Source organism: Erinaceus europaeus, chromosome 2 (genome assembly GCF_950295315.1).
Source record: "Erinaceus europaeus chromosome 2, mEriEur2.1, whole genome shotgun sequence".
Classification (NCBI taxonomy): domain Eukaryota; kingdom Metazoa; phylum Chordata; class Mammalia; order Eulipotyphla; family Erinaceidae; genus Erinaceus; species Erinaceus europaeus.
Genome location: NC_080163.1, coordinates 34,476,311 through 34,495,727, shown reverse-complemented (window position 1 = coordinate 34,495,727; position 19,417 = coordinate 34,476,311). Strand labels below are relative to the sequence as shown.

The window sequence follows — 19,417 nt, the reverse complement described above, 5'->3', positions numbered from 1 at the left end:
GCAATTTTAGGTCTTTTCTGGTTCCAGATAAACATTTGTAGAATTTTTTCTATTCTCCTAAAAATGTGGTTGTGATCTTGATGGGGATAGCATTAAATTTGTAGATGGCTCTGGGTAGTATATTCATTTTGATGATGTTAATTCTTCCAATCCCTAAACATGGAATATCTTTCTAGTTCTTTGTGTCTTTTTCAGTTTCTTTGAGTAGTGACTCATAATTTTCAGTATACAAGTCTTTCACTTCTTTGGTTAGGTTTACTCCTAGATTATTTGATTGTTTTTGTTGCTATAGTAAAAGGAATTGATTTCTGTATTTCAGTTTCTTCTAACTGGGTATTTGCATAGAGGAATGCCACGGACTTTTGAATGTTAATTTTGTAGCCTGACACCTTACTGTATTGCCTGATGATATCCAAAAGCTTCTTGCTGGATTCCTTAGGCTTTTCTATGTATACTATCATGTCATCTGCAAATAGGGAGAGTTTGACTTGTTCTCTTCCAATCTGTATCCCTTTAATTCCTTGCTCCTGCCTGATTGCTACGGCAAGAACTCCCAACACTGTGATGAATTATAATGGTGATAGTAGGTATCCCTGTCTAGTACCTGATCTGAGGGGAAATGCTTCTGGTTTTTCACCATTGAGTATGATGTTGGCTATAGGTTTGTTATAGATAGACTCGACTATCTTCAGGAGTTTTCCATCTATTCCCATTTTTTTGTAGTGTTTAGATCATAAAGGGATGTTGGATTTTGTCAAAGGCTTCCTCTGCACCTATTGATAAGACCATGTGGTTTTTGGTCTTGCTTTTGTTGATGTGGTGGATCACGTTAATTGATTTACGTATATTAAACCAACCTTGCGTCCCAGGGATAAACCCCACTTGGTCATGATGAACAATCTTTTTAATATACTGCTGTATCCGGTTGAGTAGAATTTTGTTCAATATTTTAGCATCTATGTTCATCAGAGATACTGGTCTGTAGTTTTCTTTTTTGGTTGTGTCCCTGTCTGCTTTTGGTATCAAAGTGATGTTGGCTTCATAGAAGCTCGAAGGGAATATTCCAGTGTCTTCAATCTTCCGGAAGACCTTTAAAAGTAGAGGTATTAGTTCTTTTTGAAGGTTTTGTAGAATTCATTTGTAAGACTCTCTGCTCCATGACTTTTATTCTTGGGACAGTTTTTGATAACTGTTTCAATTTCTTTAGCTGTGATGGGCCTGTTCATGTTATCTATTTCCTCTTTACTTAGTTTTGGAAGTTGGTAGGTATCTAGGAAACCGTACATTTCTTCCAGGTTCTCTGGTTTGGTAGCATATAGTGGTTCATAGAAGCCTCGCATGATATGTTGAATTTCTGTGGTGTCTGTTGTGATATCTCCTCTTTCATTTATAATCTGATTAATTTGGGTCTTCTCCCTTTTTTGTTTTGTGAGTCTGGCTAAAGGTTTGTCGATTTTGTTCACTCTTTAAGAAGAACAAACATTTACTTTCGTTGATCTTTTGTATGGTTTTCTTCTTTTCAGTGTTATTGATTTCTGCCCCGACTTTAATGATTTCTGTCCTTCTGGTTGCTTTAGGTTTCCTTTGTTCTTCTTCTAGGTCTTTAAGATGTGCAGTCAGGCTGTTTATTTGTGCTTTTTCTTGTTTCCTAATATTTGCTTGTATGGCTATGTACTTCTCTCTCAGTACTGCCTTATCTGTGTCCCAAATATTTTGATAGCTTGTTTCTTCATTTTCATTGAACTCTCGAAACATTTTGATTTCTTCCTTGATTTCCTCTTTGACCCAGAAGTTCTTAAGAAGTGTACTATTGAGCTTCCACATTTTGGGACTATTACTAATCTTTTGTTGATTGTTAAGTGTTAGTTTAATTCCACTGTTGTCTGAGAAGATGCTTAGGATGATTTCAGTGCTCTTGAATTGGCTGATGCTGTCTTTGTGGCCTAACATATGGTCTGTGTTTGAGAATGACCCATGTGGACTTGAGTAAAATATGTATTCCAGTTTCTTGGGATGAATGACTCTGAAAATGTCCAATAGTTCTAGTTTATCTATCTCCTCATTTAGCTCCCTTATGTCTTTATTGATTTTCTGCCTGGATGATCTGTCAAGTTGAGAGAGTGGGGTATTGAAGTTCCCTACTATGACTGTGTTGCTGTTAGTATATTGCTGTAGCTCTTTCAATAGACGTTTGATGTATTTAGATGGCTTCTCATTGGGTGCATAGATGTTAATAATTATTAAGTCCTCTTGATTGACTGATCCTCTGAGCATTAAGTAGTGTCCATTTCTATCTTTTTTAATCTTATCTATTTTAAAGTCTTATCGTGTCAGATATGAGAATAACTGTTCTTGCCCTTTTTTGTGGGCCATTGGCTTGTATGATAGTTTTCCATCCTTTCACTTTAAATCTGTGACTGTCTTGTTGAGTCAGGTGGGTTTCCTATAGACAGTATGTTATTGGGTTGTATTTTCTGATCCATCTTCCTACTAGTGTCTTTTAATAGGTGAATTCAGACCATTGACATTTATTGATATCAAAGATTGCAGATATTTTAACGCCATTCTTGTAGAGTTTTAGAGTGTTCTGATATATGGCCTATTTATGGTGCTCTGCCTGTTTATAGGAGACCTTTCAGAACTTCTTTCAGGGCAGGCTTGGTGATAGTTGATTCCTTCAACTGTTACTTGTCTGAGAAGGTTTTTATGCCTCCATCTAATTTGAATGACAGACTAGCAGGATACAGTAGTCTTGGTTGAAAGCCTTTCTCATTGAGTACTCGGTAGATATCTTGCCATTCTCTTCTGGCCTTTAGTATTTTGTGGAGAAGTCAGCTGCTAATCTTTTGGGTTTTCCTCTGTAGATGACTCTTTCTTTTTCTCTTGCAGCCTTCAGGATCCTTTCTTTATCCTTATTCCTTTACATTCTAAATATGATGTGTCTTGGTGTATTTAAGTCTGGCTTAATTGTGTTTGGGACCCTCTGAGCTTCTTGAACCTTTATATTTAAATTTTTATTTAATTAGAGGAGAGAGAGAGGAGAGACGAGAACACTGCTCAGCTTTAGCCTGTTTTGGTGCTGAGGATTGAACCTGTGGCTTCAGAACCTCAGAGATGAAAGTCTTTTGCAGAGTCATTATGCTATCTCCTCAGCTCTGGTCATGTTTTATTTCTCTTGGGTAAATACCTGCTGGAGAATGAGTCACTGTGCGTTTGTGTGTGCGCATTTGTTTCACTGTTGAGCTGGTGTCCCTATGCACACACTATTTCGCTTCTCCCAGGTCAAACTTTTCTAACAGAGAAAGCGAAACAGATGAGAAGAGATGCCACAGCACTGGAGTGGCTCGGTCCTGGGCGGCACTCAGGGAAAGGAGGGTGCCCTACCTGGTGAGCTTTCTCTTCAGTTCTGTTCAGCTTTGTAACAAGTCACAGAAAAGTTCTCCAAAGGTGGTACAGTCGTTTGGACTTTTGAGAATTCCAGATATCCACATCCTTGCCAGCATTTGGTGTTAATGATCTTTTTTTTATTTCAGCTGAAAATTCTTACGGGTGTGAGGCTGTATTGCACAGTAATCTTAATTGACACACCTCTTGTAATCAATGACATTGGATACTATTTCCTATCTCCTGCTGACCTTTCCACTGAAGAAGATAATACAAGTCCTGCCCTTTCTCTGAGTATCTGTTTCTTCCTGTGGGTGTGTAGAAATTTAAACTGAAAGGCAAGTCAAAGAGCACTTTGGAGAAGTGCTCAGAATTCAAGTCCTGCCTTGATCACAAGGTCTCCTTGGGTCTGTGAGTAAACACTCCAGTCCTCAGGCCGTGTCCAACCGACGCTGGTCCACACCTCCCAGAGTGCAGCTTCTTCTGCCCATGTTCAGCTCGCAGGGGTGCAGTGTGGAGAGTTTTCCATGCAATCATTTGGCACTTACTGAACGCACACAGTGAAGCAGTCACTGTCCCAGGTGCTGAGTGTTGTTAAAGTTCGGAGCTCCAGCTGGCCAGGCTAGCTTCACGGCGGTGAACAGAGACTTGGGGACACACGGCTGGGCCGGGAAGCTATATTTCTTTATTCACGAACAACGATTCATAAACTAAACCAAACTAATCACCACACAGATCTGTCCTGCATCCTTCTCTTCCCGCGGCCACACCAGAACTCTCGAACTACGTAGCATAGGGGGCGGGGAGAAAGAGAGATGCGAAACTAGCAAGGGCCAAACCAATTCTCCTGGTGGGGGGAGAGCGAGACCAAACCATTGTGAAGCAAACAACAGCTGAGCACTGGACCTATGGTGTATGTCGCAACAGCTGAGTCTTCTTCATTGAGTGAGGCTGGGGCCGGGGCCGGGCAGGGTGCCTGTGGCGGGCATGCGAGACTGTTTTTGGATAACCATTCTAAATAGGATGTGTCTTGGTGTCTTTAAGTCTGGGTTAATTCTGTTTGGGACTCTCTGGGCTTCTTGAACCTTTATGTCTTTGCTATTGTCTAGACTAGAGAAGTTTTCAGCTATTATGGCCTGAAGAATGCTTTCTTCCTCTTCCTCTCTTTCTTCCTCTGGTAAGACAGTAATGTGTATATTGTTTCTCTTGAAGTCATCCCATAGGTCTCTGTTGTTGTTATCAGCATCTCTTAATCTCTTTTTGAGATCTCTTACTTCTTTTTTAGTTGTCTCTAATTTATCCTCGATCTTGCTAATTCTGTCTTCAGCCTCATTGATTCTATTCTCTCTGCCCTCTACTGTTTTCTGGAGTTCATCTGTTTTGTGACCCTGTTCTGATACTGTTTTAGGTTGTTCAACTAGTTGTGTTCTTAGCTCAGCTATTTCAGCTTTCAGCTCTCTAATAACCTTGAGATAATGAGTGTTTTCTTCCATAGTCTCATTTGTTGTTCCTATATTTCAATTACAATTCTTTCAAACTCTTTACTCACTCCTGTGATTATTTCCTTAGCTAGTGTTTGGATGTTGATGTCATTATTTTGTGCTCCACCCTTTGGGGGGCTTTTAGCTGGACTCTTGTCCTGGTTCATTTCTCTAATATTTCTTCTTATTGGTTTAACCATTTTATATATTATGTTATGAGTTCCCTCTCTCAGTACTTTTCTAATTACTGATCACTGTTGCCTGGATTGACTTGTGTCTAAGGTAATTAAAGGGTTCACAGTGATGTAAGTTAATAGTTGTTTCAATAGTATTTTAATCCCTGATTTGGAGCTCAGTGGCTTAAAAGCCTCTTTTGTGCTTTTTCTTCCCTGTAGGCTATGGGAGCCTGAGGGCTTTTAAACTATAAGTAGGCTTTTTAGGTTAATCACTGACTCTTGACCAAGAGATAAAGCAGGGTGTGGCAGAGATAATCCAGTGGTTATGTAAAGAGACTTTCACAGCCCCACTGCTATGCCACTGAGGTATAGGTCTTCTGAGTTTCCTAGGTAGAGCTCTGTCCCCTGGTGTCCCTCCCTGCTGCTGCTCCAGATTCTGAGGGCAGTAGCAATGGAGACTCAGAGTTGCACTTGGTGAATTTCGGGAGTCCTCTCCTCCCTTCAGCCGTCCCCTTGTTGGTGAAACAGACTGGAGGTGGTGTCTCTGATAAACTGCTGGACTGTTACCAGCCACTTAATCTGTCCATAGTCTCCTCTCTGTCCACCAGCCACACGTGTTTGCACTCTCCGGTGATTTGGTGGTTACCTGAAGTCGTTCTAGTCCTGTCTTGTTTTGGTCCCAGGTAGTCTTCTTTGGTATTCCTAGTTGTTCCGGGAGAGGAGAGGAGAAACTTTGTCAGATTCTTTCCATGAGTAAGATCATCCCATATGCATCCTTCTCTTTGTGATTTATTTCACTTAACATGATTCTTTGAGGCTCCATCCAGGCTGAGATGAAGAAGATGAATTCATCATTCTTTATAGCTGAGTAGTATTCCTTTGTGTATATATACCACAACTTTCTTAGCTGCACATCTGTTGTTAGACACCTGGGTTGCTTCCAGGTTTTGGCTATTACAAATTCTACTGCTATCAACATAGGTATAAATTGATAGTTTTGGATGAGTGTGTTTAATTCCTTAGGATATATCCCCAGGAGAGGCATTGCTAGGTCTTAGTATAGGTCGTTTTCTAGCTTTCTGAAAGTTCTTTAGACTGCTTTCCACAGGGGTTCAACCAACATATTCCCACCAGCAGAACAGAAAGTTTCCCTTCCCCTTTGTGCAACCCCTCCAGCTTTTGTTGTTACTATTCTTACCAAAGTATGACATTCTCACAGGAGTGAAGTGGTATCTCATTGTCTTTATATTTCTCTGACTGATTTGGAGCATTTTTTTCATATGTCTTTTGGCCTTTTGGGTCTCATCTTTGGTGAATATTTGGTTCATATCCTCTCCCTACTTTTGGATGAGGGCAGGGTTTTGGTTTTTTGTTTGTTTTTGTTGTTGTTAATGGTTATTTTAAAAAAATGTGTTACCTTTATTCATTTATTGGATAGAGACAACCAGAAATTGTGAGGGAAGGGGGTGACAGAAAGTTAGAGAGAAAGAGTGACACCTGCAACACTGTTTCACCATTTACACAGGTAAGCTTTCTCCCTGTAGGTGGAGACTATGGGTTCCAGTCCAGGTCCTTGAGCATTGTAACATGTGCACTCAACCAGGTGCACCACCACCACCCTCTTCTTTTTTTTCTGAGATTGGTGATATATATATATATTGGTTATTCTTTTAGTATAGTTTCTATCCTAACATCTAAGTCCTTGATACATTTAGAGTTTACTTTTGTTTCTGGTGAAATGTAGTGGTTTAGTTTCATTCTTCTGCACTGTTAAAAAGGCTTTACATTCTCCATTTAATATTTGGGGTCCCTTTGTCAGAAATTAGATGCCCATGGGTGTGGGGCTAATTCTGGGAATCTCAATTCTTCTTGGTTTAACTATTATATATGGTGTGTTATGAGGTCCCTCTCTCAGTACTTTTCAGTCCACTAATCACACTTGCCTGGATTGACTTGTTGTCTAAGTAAGATATTTAAAGAGTTTATAGTTGTGGAAATTAACAGTTATTTCAATGTTATCTCAATCCCTGAGGGGAAGTACAGTGACTGCAGGCTATGGGGGCCTGCAGTCTCTTTAACTACAAGTAGATTTTGTTAGCTTAATCACTTACTCCTGATCAAGAGATCTATTTTCAGGGTCAGGGAAAGATAGCATATTGGCTATGCAAAGAGACTCCCATGCCCTGAGGATCCAAAGCCCCATGCCCAGTTTACTGCTCTGCCAGTAGCCAGAGCCAAGCTGGGCAGCTGTCCTTGGCCCTGTGAGTTTCTAAACAAATTCTGTTTGTACTCCATGGGTTCTGTGGCACTTATTTACTATGCCTCCTAATTCATCAGGAGAACAATGTAGAAAGGTTCTCACTATACAGCCCTACTGGGAATATAGATCTTCTCCTGAGTTGCCTGGTCAGTCTCTAACCCCTGATGTCAGCACAGGGCCTCCTGCTGTTGCTTCAGTCTCCAAAGGACAATAAAAATGGAGACTGACAATTGCATTTGGTGAGCCTTAGGGGATCCTGTTGTTTTCGATGGGTTATGTTGTTTTCGGCGGGCTATGTTGTTTTCGACCGGTTATGTTGTTTTCGCCCGATTATGTTGTTTTCGCCGGGCTGGCTTCACAGGCGGGTAACAGATGACCAGGGACTCATGGTTGAGCTGTAGGCAGTATCTCTTTATTCATGCAGGACGCAGCACAATCTAAGACGAACTAAGTTAAACTCAAAGTACAGTACTGTAAAACTCACAATGCTGTCTTTATATATACTTGCCAAGTAAGGTGGAAACAGGATGTGACATAGAGAGGGTGGAGAGAAAAGTGACTGGTGAAAATCAGAGTGTGACAAAGAGGGGGCAGATTAGGCGAGAATCCTATCACTGAACCACAAATGCCCTGGAGGGAGGGTGGAACTTGTTAACAGTGGTTATGTAAATAGAATGAAGTGGTTATGTAAATAGAATAGTGTTAAGCAGGGGGGATTTAAACCAAGTGAAACAGAAGGGGTCTCATGCATACCAACAGGATCCTCTCCTCCCTTCAGCAGTCTTTTTGTTGATAAAACTCAGACCAGAGGGGGTACCACAGTTAGCAGACTGCCAGATTGTTAGCAGCAGATAAGGACTTTTAGCCCCAGGAATCTTTCATTAAGTCCCTCTCTGCCCATGAGCCACATATGTTTGCAAAGTAATCCTAGTCTTGTCTTGTGCTCTCAGGTGATCCTCTTTGGTATTCCTAGTTGACAGGAGAGTGAAAAGCAGCTGCTGCTGTGCTGTCCCTGCATACAGTTTTGAATAATCTGGGACCTCAGTTCTATTTCTTTGGCTAGTGTGTCTATTTTTGTTAGAGGAACAGGCAGTTTTGATTACAATGGCCCTATAATACAGTTTGAGATTTGGGAACATGATACCTCCATTTTTGCTCCTTTTTTTTTTTTCTAAAGATTGCTTTGACAGTGCAAGGTATTTTCTGGTTTCAGGTAAGCTTTTGTAGCTTTTGTTCTATTCTCTTTAATAGTGGGGAAAGGGAGATATCACAATAGACACCACAGTAATCCCAGATTTCATGCCATGCTTTTATGAACAGCTATATGCCACGAAGTTAGAGAACCTGGAAGAAATAGAAAGCTTCCTAGAAGCATATAACCTTCTAAAATTGGACCAAGAGGAACTAGGCCAAAGAAATTGAAACAATTGGGAGTCGGGCGGTAGCACATGTGGCGCAAAGCGCAAGGACCAACCTAAGGATCCCAGTTCGAGCCCTTGGCTTTCCACCTGCAGGAGAGTCACTTCACAGGCAGTGAAGCAGGTCTGCAGGTGTCTGTCTTTTTCTCCCCCTCTGTCTTCCCCTCCTCTCTCCATTTCTCTCTGTCCTAACAACGATGACATCAATAACAACAACAGTAGTAACTACAACAGCTATGAAAAACAAGGGCAACAAAAGGGAAAATAAATAAGTGTAAAAAAATTTTTAAAGAAAAGAAATTGAAACAGTCACCAAGAACCTTCCCAATAATAAAAGTCCAGGCCCAGGTTGTTTTATAAATGAATTCTACAAAACTTTTAATGAAGAGGTAGTAACGCATACTTTTAAAGCTTTTCCAAAATACTGAATACCACAACTTTCTTAGCCATTCACTTACCTGGAAGCATCAAGTTGCTTCCACATTTAGGCTAATAAGAACTGTATTTGTTAACATATATAAATATAGATAGATAATCATAGAAATAATAGTCAACCTATATCTGTGATCTTGGAAGAACTAATACAGTTTCCAGTGGAGGGAATGGGGACACAGAACTCTTGTGGTGGGAAAGGGTTGGAATTATTCCCGTTAGCTTATAATTTGTAAATCTATATTAAATCACTAATAAAAATGAAAATAAAAAATTGTGCTGTTACGAACATAGGTGAGCATTATTCTCTTTGTATAACTGTTTTATTTCCTCTTGATAAGTTCTCAGGGGAAAAATGGCTGGGTCACAGGGTAGGCTTGTTTCTAATATTCTGAGAAACCTCCAAACTGTTTTCCACAATGGTTGTACAAATGTACAGCTGTGTAGAAGTGTTGCTTTACCTTCCATCCTCTCCAGCACTTGTTGTTTCTGTCCTTTGTAATGTTTGATAATCTCTAATGTGTAAAGTAGTATTTCATTGTTATCATTAATTCCATTTCTCTGATAACCATTGATTTTGAGTACTTTCTTTTATGTCTATTGGCCCTCTGGATCTTTTTGTTTGTTTGTTTGTTTGTTTGTTTGTTTTTAACCAGAGCACTGTTCAGCTCTAGCTTATGGTAGTGCAGGGAACTGAACGTGGGACTTTGGAGCCTCAGGCATGAGAGTCTGTTTGCATAACCATTATGCTATCTACCCTCCACCCAGCCCTCTGGATCTTTTCTTTGGTGAAATTTTGTTCATGTCCTCTTCCCATTTTTTAATAGGGTTGTTTTTGTAGTGGAGTTTAGCGAGTTCTTTTTATATTTTGGTTATCAGCTCCTTCTTTCCCTCTTTTTTCATCTCTGCCCTCCCCCATGTATACACATACATACACGTTCTAGAGCAGTAAGTATTATTCATACACATGTGAGGTCCTAGAATGCCAAAAAAAGTGTTGTTGTAAAAACTTTCTACCTAGAAGAAATGACTAGTTTATTTCTTTCCACAGTGTTCAAAGAGTTACTTAGTAGAAATGAACAAGAGAAATCTGGTGTTCCTCATATTCCCAAAATTGCTGAAAAAAAAAGTAATCGCCATTCAATCCAAGATGTACCAGGAGATATTGAACAGACATCACAGGAGAAAGGAAATAAGAAAGTAAAAGCAAATACTGTTTCAGGTGGAAGAAACAAAATCAGAAAAATTTTGGATAAAACGCGATTTAGTATCTTGCCTCCAAAACTCTTTAGGTAGGTAATGCTGACTGCAATCACATAGGTGTTTTCCTGTGGACTGCAAAGATTTTATTTGAGGAATGGGAGTCTTGGATCAGTTTTGGTTTTGTTTAGCCAATGCATCATAAAATCTATAAGTATTCCATAATTAAAATTAAATTCTGAATATCTCTACCATGAAATTACCACTATTAGATTATCTATTCTATATAGAGATTTTTTTTTTTTTTTTTATCCTAAGGGGTGTGTGTGTTTGTTTGCCTCTAGAGTTCCTCTAGGGTTCTTGCTGAGGCTCATTGCCTATACAATGGCTCCATTGCTACTGGTGGCCACCACACCACCACCACCTCCTTTTTTTTTTTTTTTTCCTGATGAAAAGAGTGACGTCTTCAGCACTGCTTCAGTGCTTGTGAAGCTGCCTCTCTTCAGGTGGGGACCAGAGGATTGAACCTTGCACAGAAACATGTGTACTCTACCAGGTGTGTCACACCATCCTGCCCCTAAATTGTGTTTTCTTTTATTATTGATAGCTTTTTATTAAATTTTAGAAAAGATGCCAGTTTCACGTTAGGGAGTCTTTTGTTTAATATTTGATTTAATTTCATTCTTTTGATCTACAAATTTGGAAACCTTAAATCTTAGGATACTCTTTTTTATATTTATTTATTCCCTTTTGTTGTCCCTTGTTGTTTTATTGTTGTTGTTATTGATGTTGTTGTTGGATAGGACAGAGAGAAATGGAAAGAGCAGGGGAAGACAGAGGGGGAGAGAAAGGTAGACACCTGCAGACCTGCTTCACTGCTTGTGAAGTGACTCCCCTGCAGGTTGGGAGCCGGGGGCTCAAACCACGATCCTTAAGCCGGTCCTTGCGCTTTGCGCCACATGCGCTTAACCCACTGCACTACTGCCCACCTCTCTTAGGACACTTTTAAATCAGCTTTCTCCTACTGCACTATATTTATTTCTACTTAAATTCTAAAGTTTAATTTTTAAGTCAAATCTAGTTCCAAAATTAGGCATCAACAAAGCTTTATAAAATTCAAGATTTTATGGGGCAGGCAGTGATACACCTGCTTAGGTTCACACATTACAGTGTACAAGGATCCAGGTTCACACCCCTGGTCTCCACCTGCATTGGGAAAACTTCACATGTGGTGAAGCAGTCCTGCAGGTGTCTCTCCTCCATCTCCCCCTCACCTCTCAGTTTCTCTCTGTCTCTACCCAATAATAAATAACTAAATAAAAATATCTTTTAAAATTAGAGATTTTTTTTAAAATTTTTTATTTAAGAAAGGATTAATGAACAAAAACATAAGGTAGGAGGGGTACAACTCCACACAATTCCCACCACCCATTCTCCATAACCCACCCCCTCCCATGATAGCTTTCCCATTTTCTAGCCCTCTGGGAGCATGGACCCAGGGTCGTTGAGGGTTGCAGAAGGTAGAAGGTCTGGCTTCTGTAATTGCTTCCCCGCTGAACATGGGCGTTGACTGGTCGGTCCATACTCCCAGTCTACCTCTATCTTTCCCTAGTAAGGTGTGTCTCTGGGGAAGCAGCTCCCCTGCAGGTGGAGAGCTGAGGGCTCGAACCAGGATCCTTATACCAGTCTTTGCGCTTTGCACCACATGCACTTAACCCGCTGCACTAACACCCGACTCCCAACATTATCTACTTAAAGCAATTGTAGGTCCTAATTAAGTACAGTACTTAACACATAAGCACAACAGTGAATTACTCAGTAGAAGAAAGCATAAGCATAGTACTTACTTGGCTTCTCATAGTTTCTGGCACTGTACCAGGTGATAATTACAGAGGTGAAGAGAGGTAGTTCCTATATCTAAGAAATTAGTATTAACAGTCCATTTTCATGTTTATGACAAGTTGTGTCCAATGTCTAGAGAAAGCTAAGTGGAGCAAATTTCTTTTTGAAAATCAATTGACCTTGAAAAAGCAGACAAACGGTACATTTCAGGGTAATAAATGTTTTGATATGTTTAAAAATTGTAGTACATTTGTACAGACTTGAACAGACTACGTTTAATGTGTGCAAACCTAGAGATGAAGCCAGTGTAAATGATACATAAGTGTTAGATTATAAAGGACTTGGAATATTGTGCTAAGGATAGGAACTTTGTTGTGCCATAGTAAGGAGCCATAGAAGGCATCTGATGTGTCAAGATGGTGTTCTTTTCAGAAGATACCTCTTTTTGCTGTCTTAGTGGCATTGAAGTTGCACCATAATAAAATCAAGGAAATTAAGATATAATTCCTAGAACTTGGCTCTAGGTAAATGTCAACTCTCTCATCTTTTATATACTTGAAAATTTCAATTTCTTGACCACAAGATGTTCTTAAGTTGTTATTTTGAATCAGGGAAATATTTGTTCTTCATTTAATTTACTCAGAGTGTCTTAGAGTATCCTGAGCTTTTTACTCACTCATTTCTATGAAGTTTTACTACTCATCCTAGTGACTACTGTCCTTGTAGTGTTTGTAAAAGTCATAACTTTTTAAAATTTATTGGGTAGAGACAGAGAAAAATCAATAAGGAGTGGAAGAGACAGACACCTGCAGCACTGCTTCACCACTCCAGAAGCTTTCCCCCACTCATAGGGACTGAGGACTAGAACCCAGACCCTTGGGCATTGTAATATATGTGCTCAATATGGTGCACCACCATCCTAAAAGTAATAACTTCTAAGATAATACAGTGTCCCTAAAAGTCTTATCTTCTAATATACAATTTATTAATATTAATTATATACAACATGCAAATGATGTATGAGATAGCTTTCATCCTCACAAATGAAAATATAAGAGGAATAAGTTCATACTGAAGAAATTGGAGACTGTTTTTGGATAACCAGTGATAGGGAGAAAGAAGATAATTTGTAGGCAAAATAAAGCTCACATAAGAGTGCCTGAGTATATAATGACCCAACTGTGGTGGATTTGGTCATCTTCTTCAACTGGTTCTCATTTTGAGCAGTGGCACACATGGGACGTGGATCATCTAAAACCAGAACACAGTGTGACCTAACTTTTAGGTCACATTGCAGTTGTCTCTATTCAGGTTTTAGGCAACTAAATCAGTATCTCTCTCACCAAGTGGAGATTGGTTACTCCACTTTACTCCACTTGGTTTCTATCTTTGGTCACAGCAGAGGCATTGTGGTCAGGAGCAATCAGCTGATTATTTTCAAGTTTTCTTTCTTTCTAGTGATATGCATCAAAATGAAACATGTAATAATGCAGTTTTGCTTAAATTCTAAAGGGGTTTATTTTTTATTAACCAACAAGTATTTGTTTTTGTTTCTTTCTCTTTGCATCAACAGACCATTGATTATGAATATAAATATGAATAAATTGCTCCCTTCAGTTAATGTTAAACTTACATTAATCTACATATGTTTCAATGGAGTAAAATGCTAATAATTCTATATAATATATACAAAATTATTTTAGTAGAAATTATAAAGGCTTTCTACTGAGACCTACTTCTTTAGAGGGAACTAATCTTTCATTTTACCTTCTAGACTGGCTGCTTTGTCATTTTGAGAATGTATATAGTATTTCTTAGCATTTGATTATTTGAAATGAATTAAAACAACACCTTCTGCTCACATAGAAATCACAAATCTCAGTAGAAAATAGAAGATATGAATGAGATGGTCTGCATTAACATTGATCAAGGGCATATGGATTAAAGTGAGTTTCAGTTTATTTAATCAAAAAATGATAAAGAAAGCAGTTAGAGCCAGAAGTGATAGGCAGAAGCTACATAGTTGAGCCTGCTAGGGAAATATAAAGTAACGCAAGCTTTCCATAAAAGCATTTAGGTAGTTTAAAAAAAAAAAAAACTTTAAAAATGTCCATACTTTTTCTTGAAAATTTTAGTTCCTAATAATTAGATGGGGATGTATATACATAGATATACATATATGTATATGTATATGTATATACATAGACATCACTCTGATACATGTGCATCCAGGGATTAAACGCAGGACCTCAGGTTTGAGAGTCTAATGCTTTATCCACTGGACCACACATAGCATAGATTTTCTTCTTCTTCCTCTTCCTCTTCCTCTTCCTCTTCCTCTTCCTCTTCTTCTTCTTTTTTTTTTTTTTTTTTTTTTTTTTTACCAGAGCACTGATCAGCTCTGGTTTACTCTGGTTTATAGTGGTGCTGGGGATTGAACCTGGAACTTTGGAGACTCAGGCATGAAAGTCTCTTTGCATAACCACTATGCTATCTTCCCCCATCGATTTTCTTTTTATTTTATTTTATTTTATTTATTTATTCCCTTTTGTTACCCTTGTTGTTTTATTGTTGTAGTTATTATTGTTGTTGTCGTTGTTGGATAGGATGGAGAGAGGAGGGGTAGACAGAGAGGAGGAGACAAAGATAGACACCTGCAGACCTGCTTCACCACCTGTGAAGCGACTCTCCTGCAGGTGGGGAGCCGGGGTTTGAACCAGGATCCTTATGCCGGTCCTTGTGCTTTGCGCCACCTGCGCTTAACCCGCTGCGCTACAGCCCGACTCCCAATCGATTTTCTTAATATCATTATCTGTACTAAAATATAATTAGAAATATCCAAAATGTTCAATTATAAGCAGTTAGCTAAATCTGTATATCAAGCGGGTGGGGCAGACATGTTCTATGTAACATGTTCTCATATCCTATTGAGAACATGTTACACAATGCACAAGGCCCGCAGTTCAAGCCTGGAGTCCTCACCTGTAAGGGGGAATGCTTCATAAGAGGTGAAGCAACTACTGCAGGTTTCTCTCTCTCTCTCTCTCTCTCTCCCCATTGCCGTCAGGATTATCGCTGAGGATTGGTGCCAGCACTGCAGAGCAACCATAATTTTTTTTCTTTCTAATTTTTATTATAGGAAAGTGAGAGATTGAGAGAGGAGGAACCGATAGAGGGAGAGAAAGACAACTACAGGCCTGCTTCACCACTTGAAGCAGCCCTGCTGCAGGTGGAGAGTGGGGTCTTGAACTGGGGTCATTGTGCTTGGTAATATGTGAGCTTGATCAGGTACACTTCCTGACGTTTTCTCCCCCTACCCTTTCAATTTCACTCTCTAATCAAAATAAATAGATCTAATAAAAGAAGAAATGAAAAAAAAACAAGTGGGAAATGTTGATTATGGTTTTCTCTGATATGACTTTATAGAGTATTTTTTAATTTCTTGCTCACTGTTTACTTTGAATATCTAGATATTAATTAAAACAATTTTTATAAGTTTAATTTTACAGTTCGAAACATCTCCTACATGCCAGGGGTGGAAGGGGTATTTGATCTCTTTCATTTGCAGCACATGTAACTGAGTCTAAGGGAAGATACTATCTACAAATAAAACAATGATTTTTATTGACCCTTTCCCCAGTATTTCACAGTTCAGGAAGTCTATTCTATTTTTTTTTTCTTCTTTAACACTTAGCTTTTTATTTTGGTTTGTTCAAGCACTGGTTGCCAGAGTATTATCTTCATATTATTCAGTTGTAATAATCCCAAGAGTACCCTGCCTTGTATGCTTACCAGAAATTATTTTTCTATACTTATTATCAGCAAAGTTTGCTTTTAATAATTAAATTATTTTATTTGAAAATTGATGATACTTAACAGTCTTTAAGTTTATGATAAAAAATTTACTTTTATTATTAGTAAGTTAAGTATTGAGGAGCTATCAAGGAATTTTTCAAAACCATATTGTTTCTGTTACTGCATCACCTTCTCAGGAGACTGTTTGGGTAAGAAATGACATAATTATTTGCCAATAGGCTTTATCAGTTCAGCTTCCAAGCAAGCATGAATATTTTGCTAATTAGATAGTATATCATTCATGTCATGGCATGGGCTGTAACATTGGAATAGCTTTCATTTATACATGTTCACACTTCAATTACCATGAATTTATAATGAGCTTAACATTATTATGACTGTATATTGTCATCTATTGAAATAATGTTAAACAGTATCAGAGAGAGAGCTTTAGTGTACTTCCATTAGCCTCTATAGTGAATTTCCAATTTGCAACAACCCATACAACTAAGTCCCTGTAGAAAATCATAACTTTCCCCCCCCCCCCAGGGTTATTGCTGGGCTTGGTGCCTGCACCATGAATCCACCGCTCCTGGAGGCCATTTTTCCCCCTTTTTGTTGCCCTAGTTGTTGCAGCCTCATTGCGGTTATTATTGCCATTGTTGACGTTGCTTTGTTGTTGGATAGGACAGAGAGAAATGGAGAGAGGAGGGGAAGACAGAGAGAGGGGGAGAGAAAGACACCTGCATACCTGCTTCACCGCCCGTGAAGCGACTCCCCTGCAGGTGGGGAGCCGGGGGCTCGAACCGGGATTCTTACGCCGGTCCCTGCGCTTTGCGCTACGTGCGCTTAACCCACTGCGCCACCACCCGACCCCCAAATCATAACTTTTTACATTGCTCCATTTGTGTCTACTTGATTATTAATAAGACTGCAAATTTCTTTAACAAATTTTGTTCCTTGAATTCAGTTATGTGCCATGTGTCAAAAAATGGCATATTTTTAAGAAATTACTTAAAATTGAATTTAAAAATATTTCCTTTTTTTCAATATTTATTTATAGAGACAGAAAAATAGGGGGCAGAGGTACAGAGGGAGAGAGAAAAGATACCTGCAGTATTATTTCATTGTCCCTGAAGCTTCCTCCTGTAAGTGGGGGCCAGAGGCTTGAACCTGGGTCCTTGCACATGGTAACATTTTGTCTACCAGCTGTGCCACTGCCCAGTCCCTAAAAGAAAATATTTTCTATCTAATTGACTTGTGTCAACTTACTTGTAATGTTTTAAATAAGGTAACTTATGAATAGCCTCCCTTTTTTCCCACCAATCTTAAAACTGTTTAGGAAAACATAACTAGTTATTAAAAAGCAAATTTAAGATAAGCACATTACTTACCATGTAAAGTATTTGATTTACTTTATATCAGATTAGACTGCCTTCTCTCACCAGGAAAGCGTTTACTTTTTCTAATAGTACCTTTTTTTCTTTTCTGCCATCAGAGTTTTCACTAGGACTTCATACCTGCATAATTTTATCACTCCCAACAGATTTTTTTTTCCCGGAGAGAGTGAGTAGGGGAGACATCACATTCACCACTTGTGAAGTGACCCTATGTATGTGCCCCCATATTGTGGCCTGCAGCCTGAACCCAGGTCCTTGTACAGTAAAGTATGCACTCTACCAAGTGAGCTATCACCTGGCTCCCACTTCATTTTTTTTAATGAGTTCATTAAAATATTTTCTAGTTTGCACTTTAGTTTTAAAACTCTACTAATAAAGTACTACAATGTATTTTAATTTTTATTTATTTATTTATTTATTGGATAGAGACAGCCAGAAATTGAGAGGCGAGGGAGAGATAGAGAGGGAAAGAGATACCTGCAGACCTGTTTCACCACTTGCAAAGCTTTCCCCCTGCAGGTGGGGATTGAGGGCTCAAACCTGGGCCCTTGCGCATTGTAACATGTGCGCTCAACCAGGTGTGCCACCACCCGATCCCTACTACACTGATTTTAACAACAGAAATCCTGTTTTCCTTTGAGCCAAAATGTTGATCTACATTTCCTAATATAATCCTTGCAGTAGTCCTGGATGATCAGTACTGTTCAATTTTTAATCACCATATTGGGGTGGCAGGAGAAGACAGTGGTGATTTACAGGATATTTGTTGCCACATGAAGTTTATTTCCCTGTCTGTACACCATATCTACCCCAGCTGAAATATTCCTCTACTGCTGTGCAAATTTAGATAGGGAACCTAGGAAGAGAAACAAAATCTTCCTTGCAGTCACACATCAAATAACTCATGACTTGCTTTTGAAGTACACACCTTGCTCTATTTCATGTCTTCTTTTCATGATTTTCCATAACTGTTTTGTTCTCTCTCTTGTCCTGGCTCTTTCTTGTCTGGCTATTACCTCTCTTTCAGTATTTTTTAAATTTACCAATCCTGTATATTACATCTTGCATCATTTTCTAACCTGCCTACATCCTGATTTTTACTCTTAATATATTCCATGTGACTCTCTAAGGCAAGCCTAATATTACATGACAATAGATAAGTGTTCTATGAAGCCTTTTTTGTATGTATAGCATCTACTTAGTATAATGCTGCATTGAATAAAATGTAGGTAGAAATTAATGTTAACCTAAATCATTAGTTTCTCTTAGAAATAAATATTACTTTGGTTCTTGATACTAACGGAAATCTTTTTATTTTCATTTCAGTTCTATGTTTCTGAAGAACTGTTTTACTTTTCCTGTCTTACAGGAATTCTGGCCATATCTAAAGTTTAAATAACAATCATGTTTCTTTGTATTAATTTTTCTGACAGAAAGACATAGAATTTCCTCTGTAACACCTATAACTTAAAGGAAGAATATTTTGTTTTAATGTAGCAATTTAGTGATTGTTTTTGAAACTTTTAAGAGGAAATAGTTTTATATAACTTCCTTTCTACTGTGGTTTTCACTTTTCACATCTAGAAAACAATCATATTATTATTCTTGAGAGTTCACACAAGTTAATTTAGCCTTAAGATAAACTTTAGAGACCTTAAATTCTTTTATTTCCTTTTATGTTCTTTTTGCCTTCTCATCTTTAAATATATGTAATACATATTACCATTGTTGTTGTTATTCTCTGTACTAGCTGACTGCTATCTTTCTAATATTCTTGCCCTTACTGTGATAATCCCTAAATTGCTGGTATGTTTAAAAATCTCATTTGTCAGTTGATCCTATCATTGTGTGTTTTTTATAGCTAGCCATATTTTTATTTGGCTGTAGGCCCAACTCCATTCCTTTGCATAGAAAGTCACCAAATGTTTCTGTTAAGAGAAAGAACTTGCTATGGTATGTCTGGGCATTGTTGTATATGTATTTTAGTATCCACTGAAACTGAGTGTTCGGTTGTATTCAGGTTCATTCT

General features: G+C 38.6%; 1 protein-coding gene across 8 annotated transcripts in view; it reads left to right on the top strand.

Annotated features, from left to right (window-relative positions):
• The window catches only part of RAPGEF6 (Rap guanine nucleotide exchange factor 6), a 207,433-nt gene that overhangs the window by 129,377 nt on the left and 58,639 nt on the right, over positions 1–19,417 (top strand). For all 8 annotated transcript variants that reach the window (XM_060177662.1, XM_060177643.1, XM_060177648.1 and 5 more), the window contains one exon: positions 10,203–10,443. In XM_060177662.1, coding sequence (XP_060033645.1) covers positions 10,203–10,443 — 241 coding nt within the window. The remainder of the gene's footprint in view (positions 1–10,202; positions 10,444–19,417) is intronic.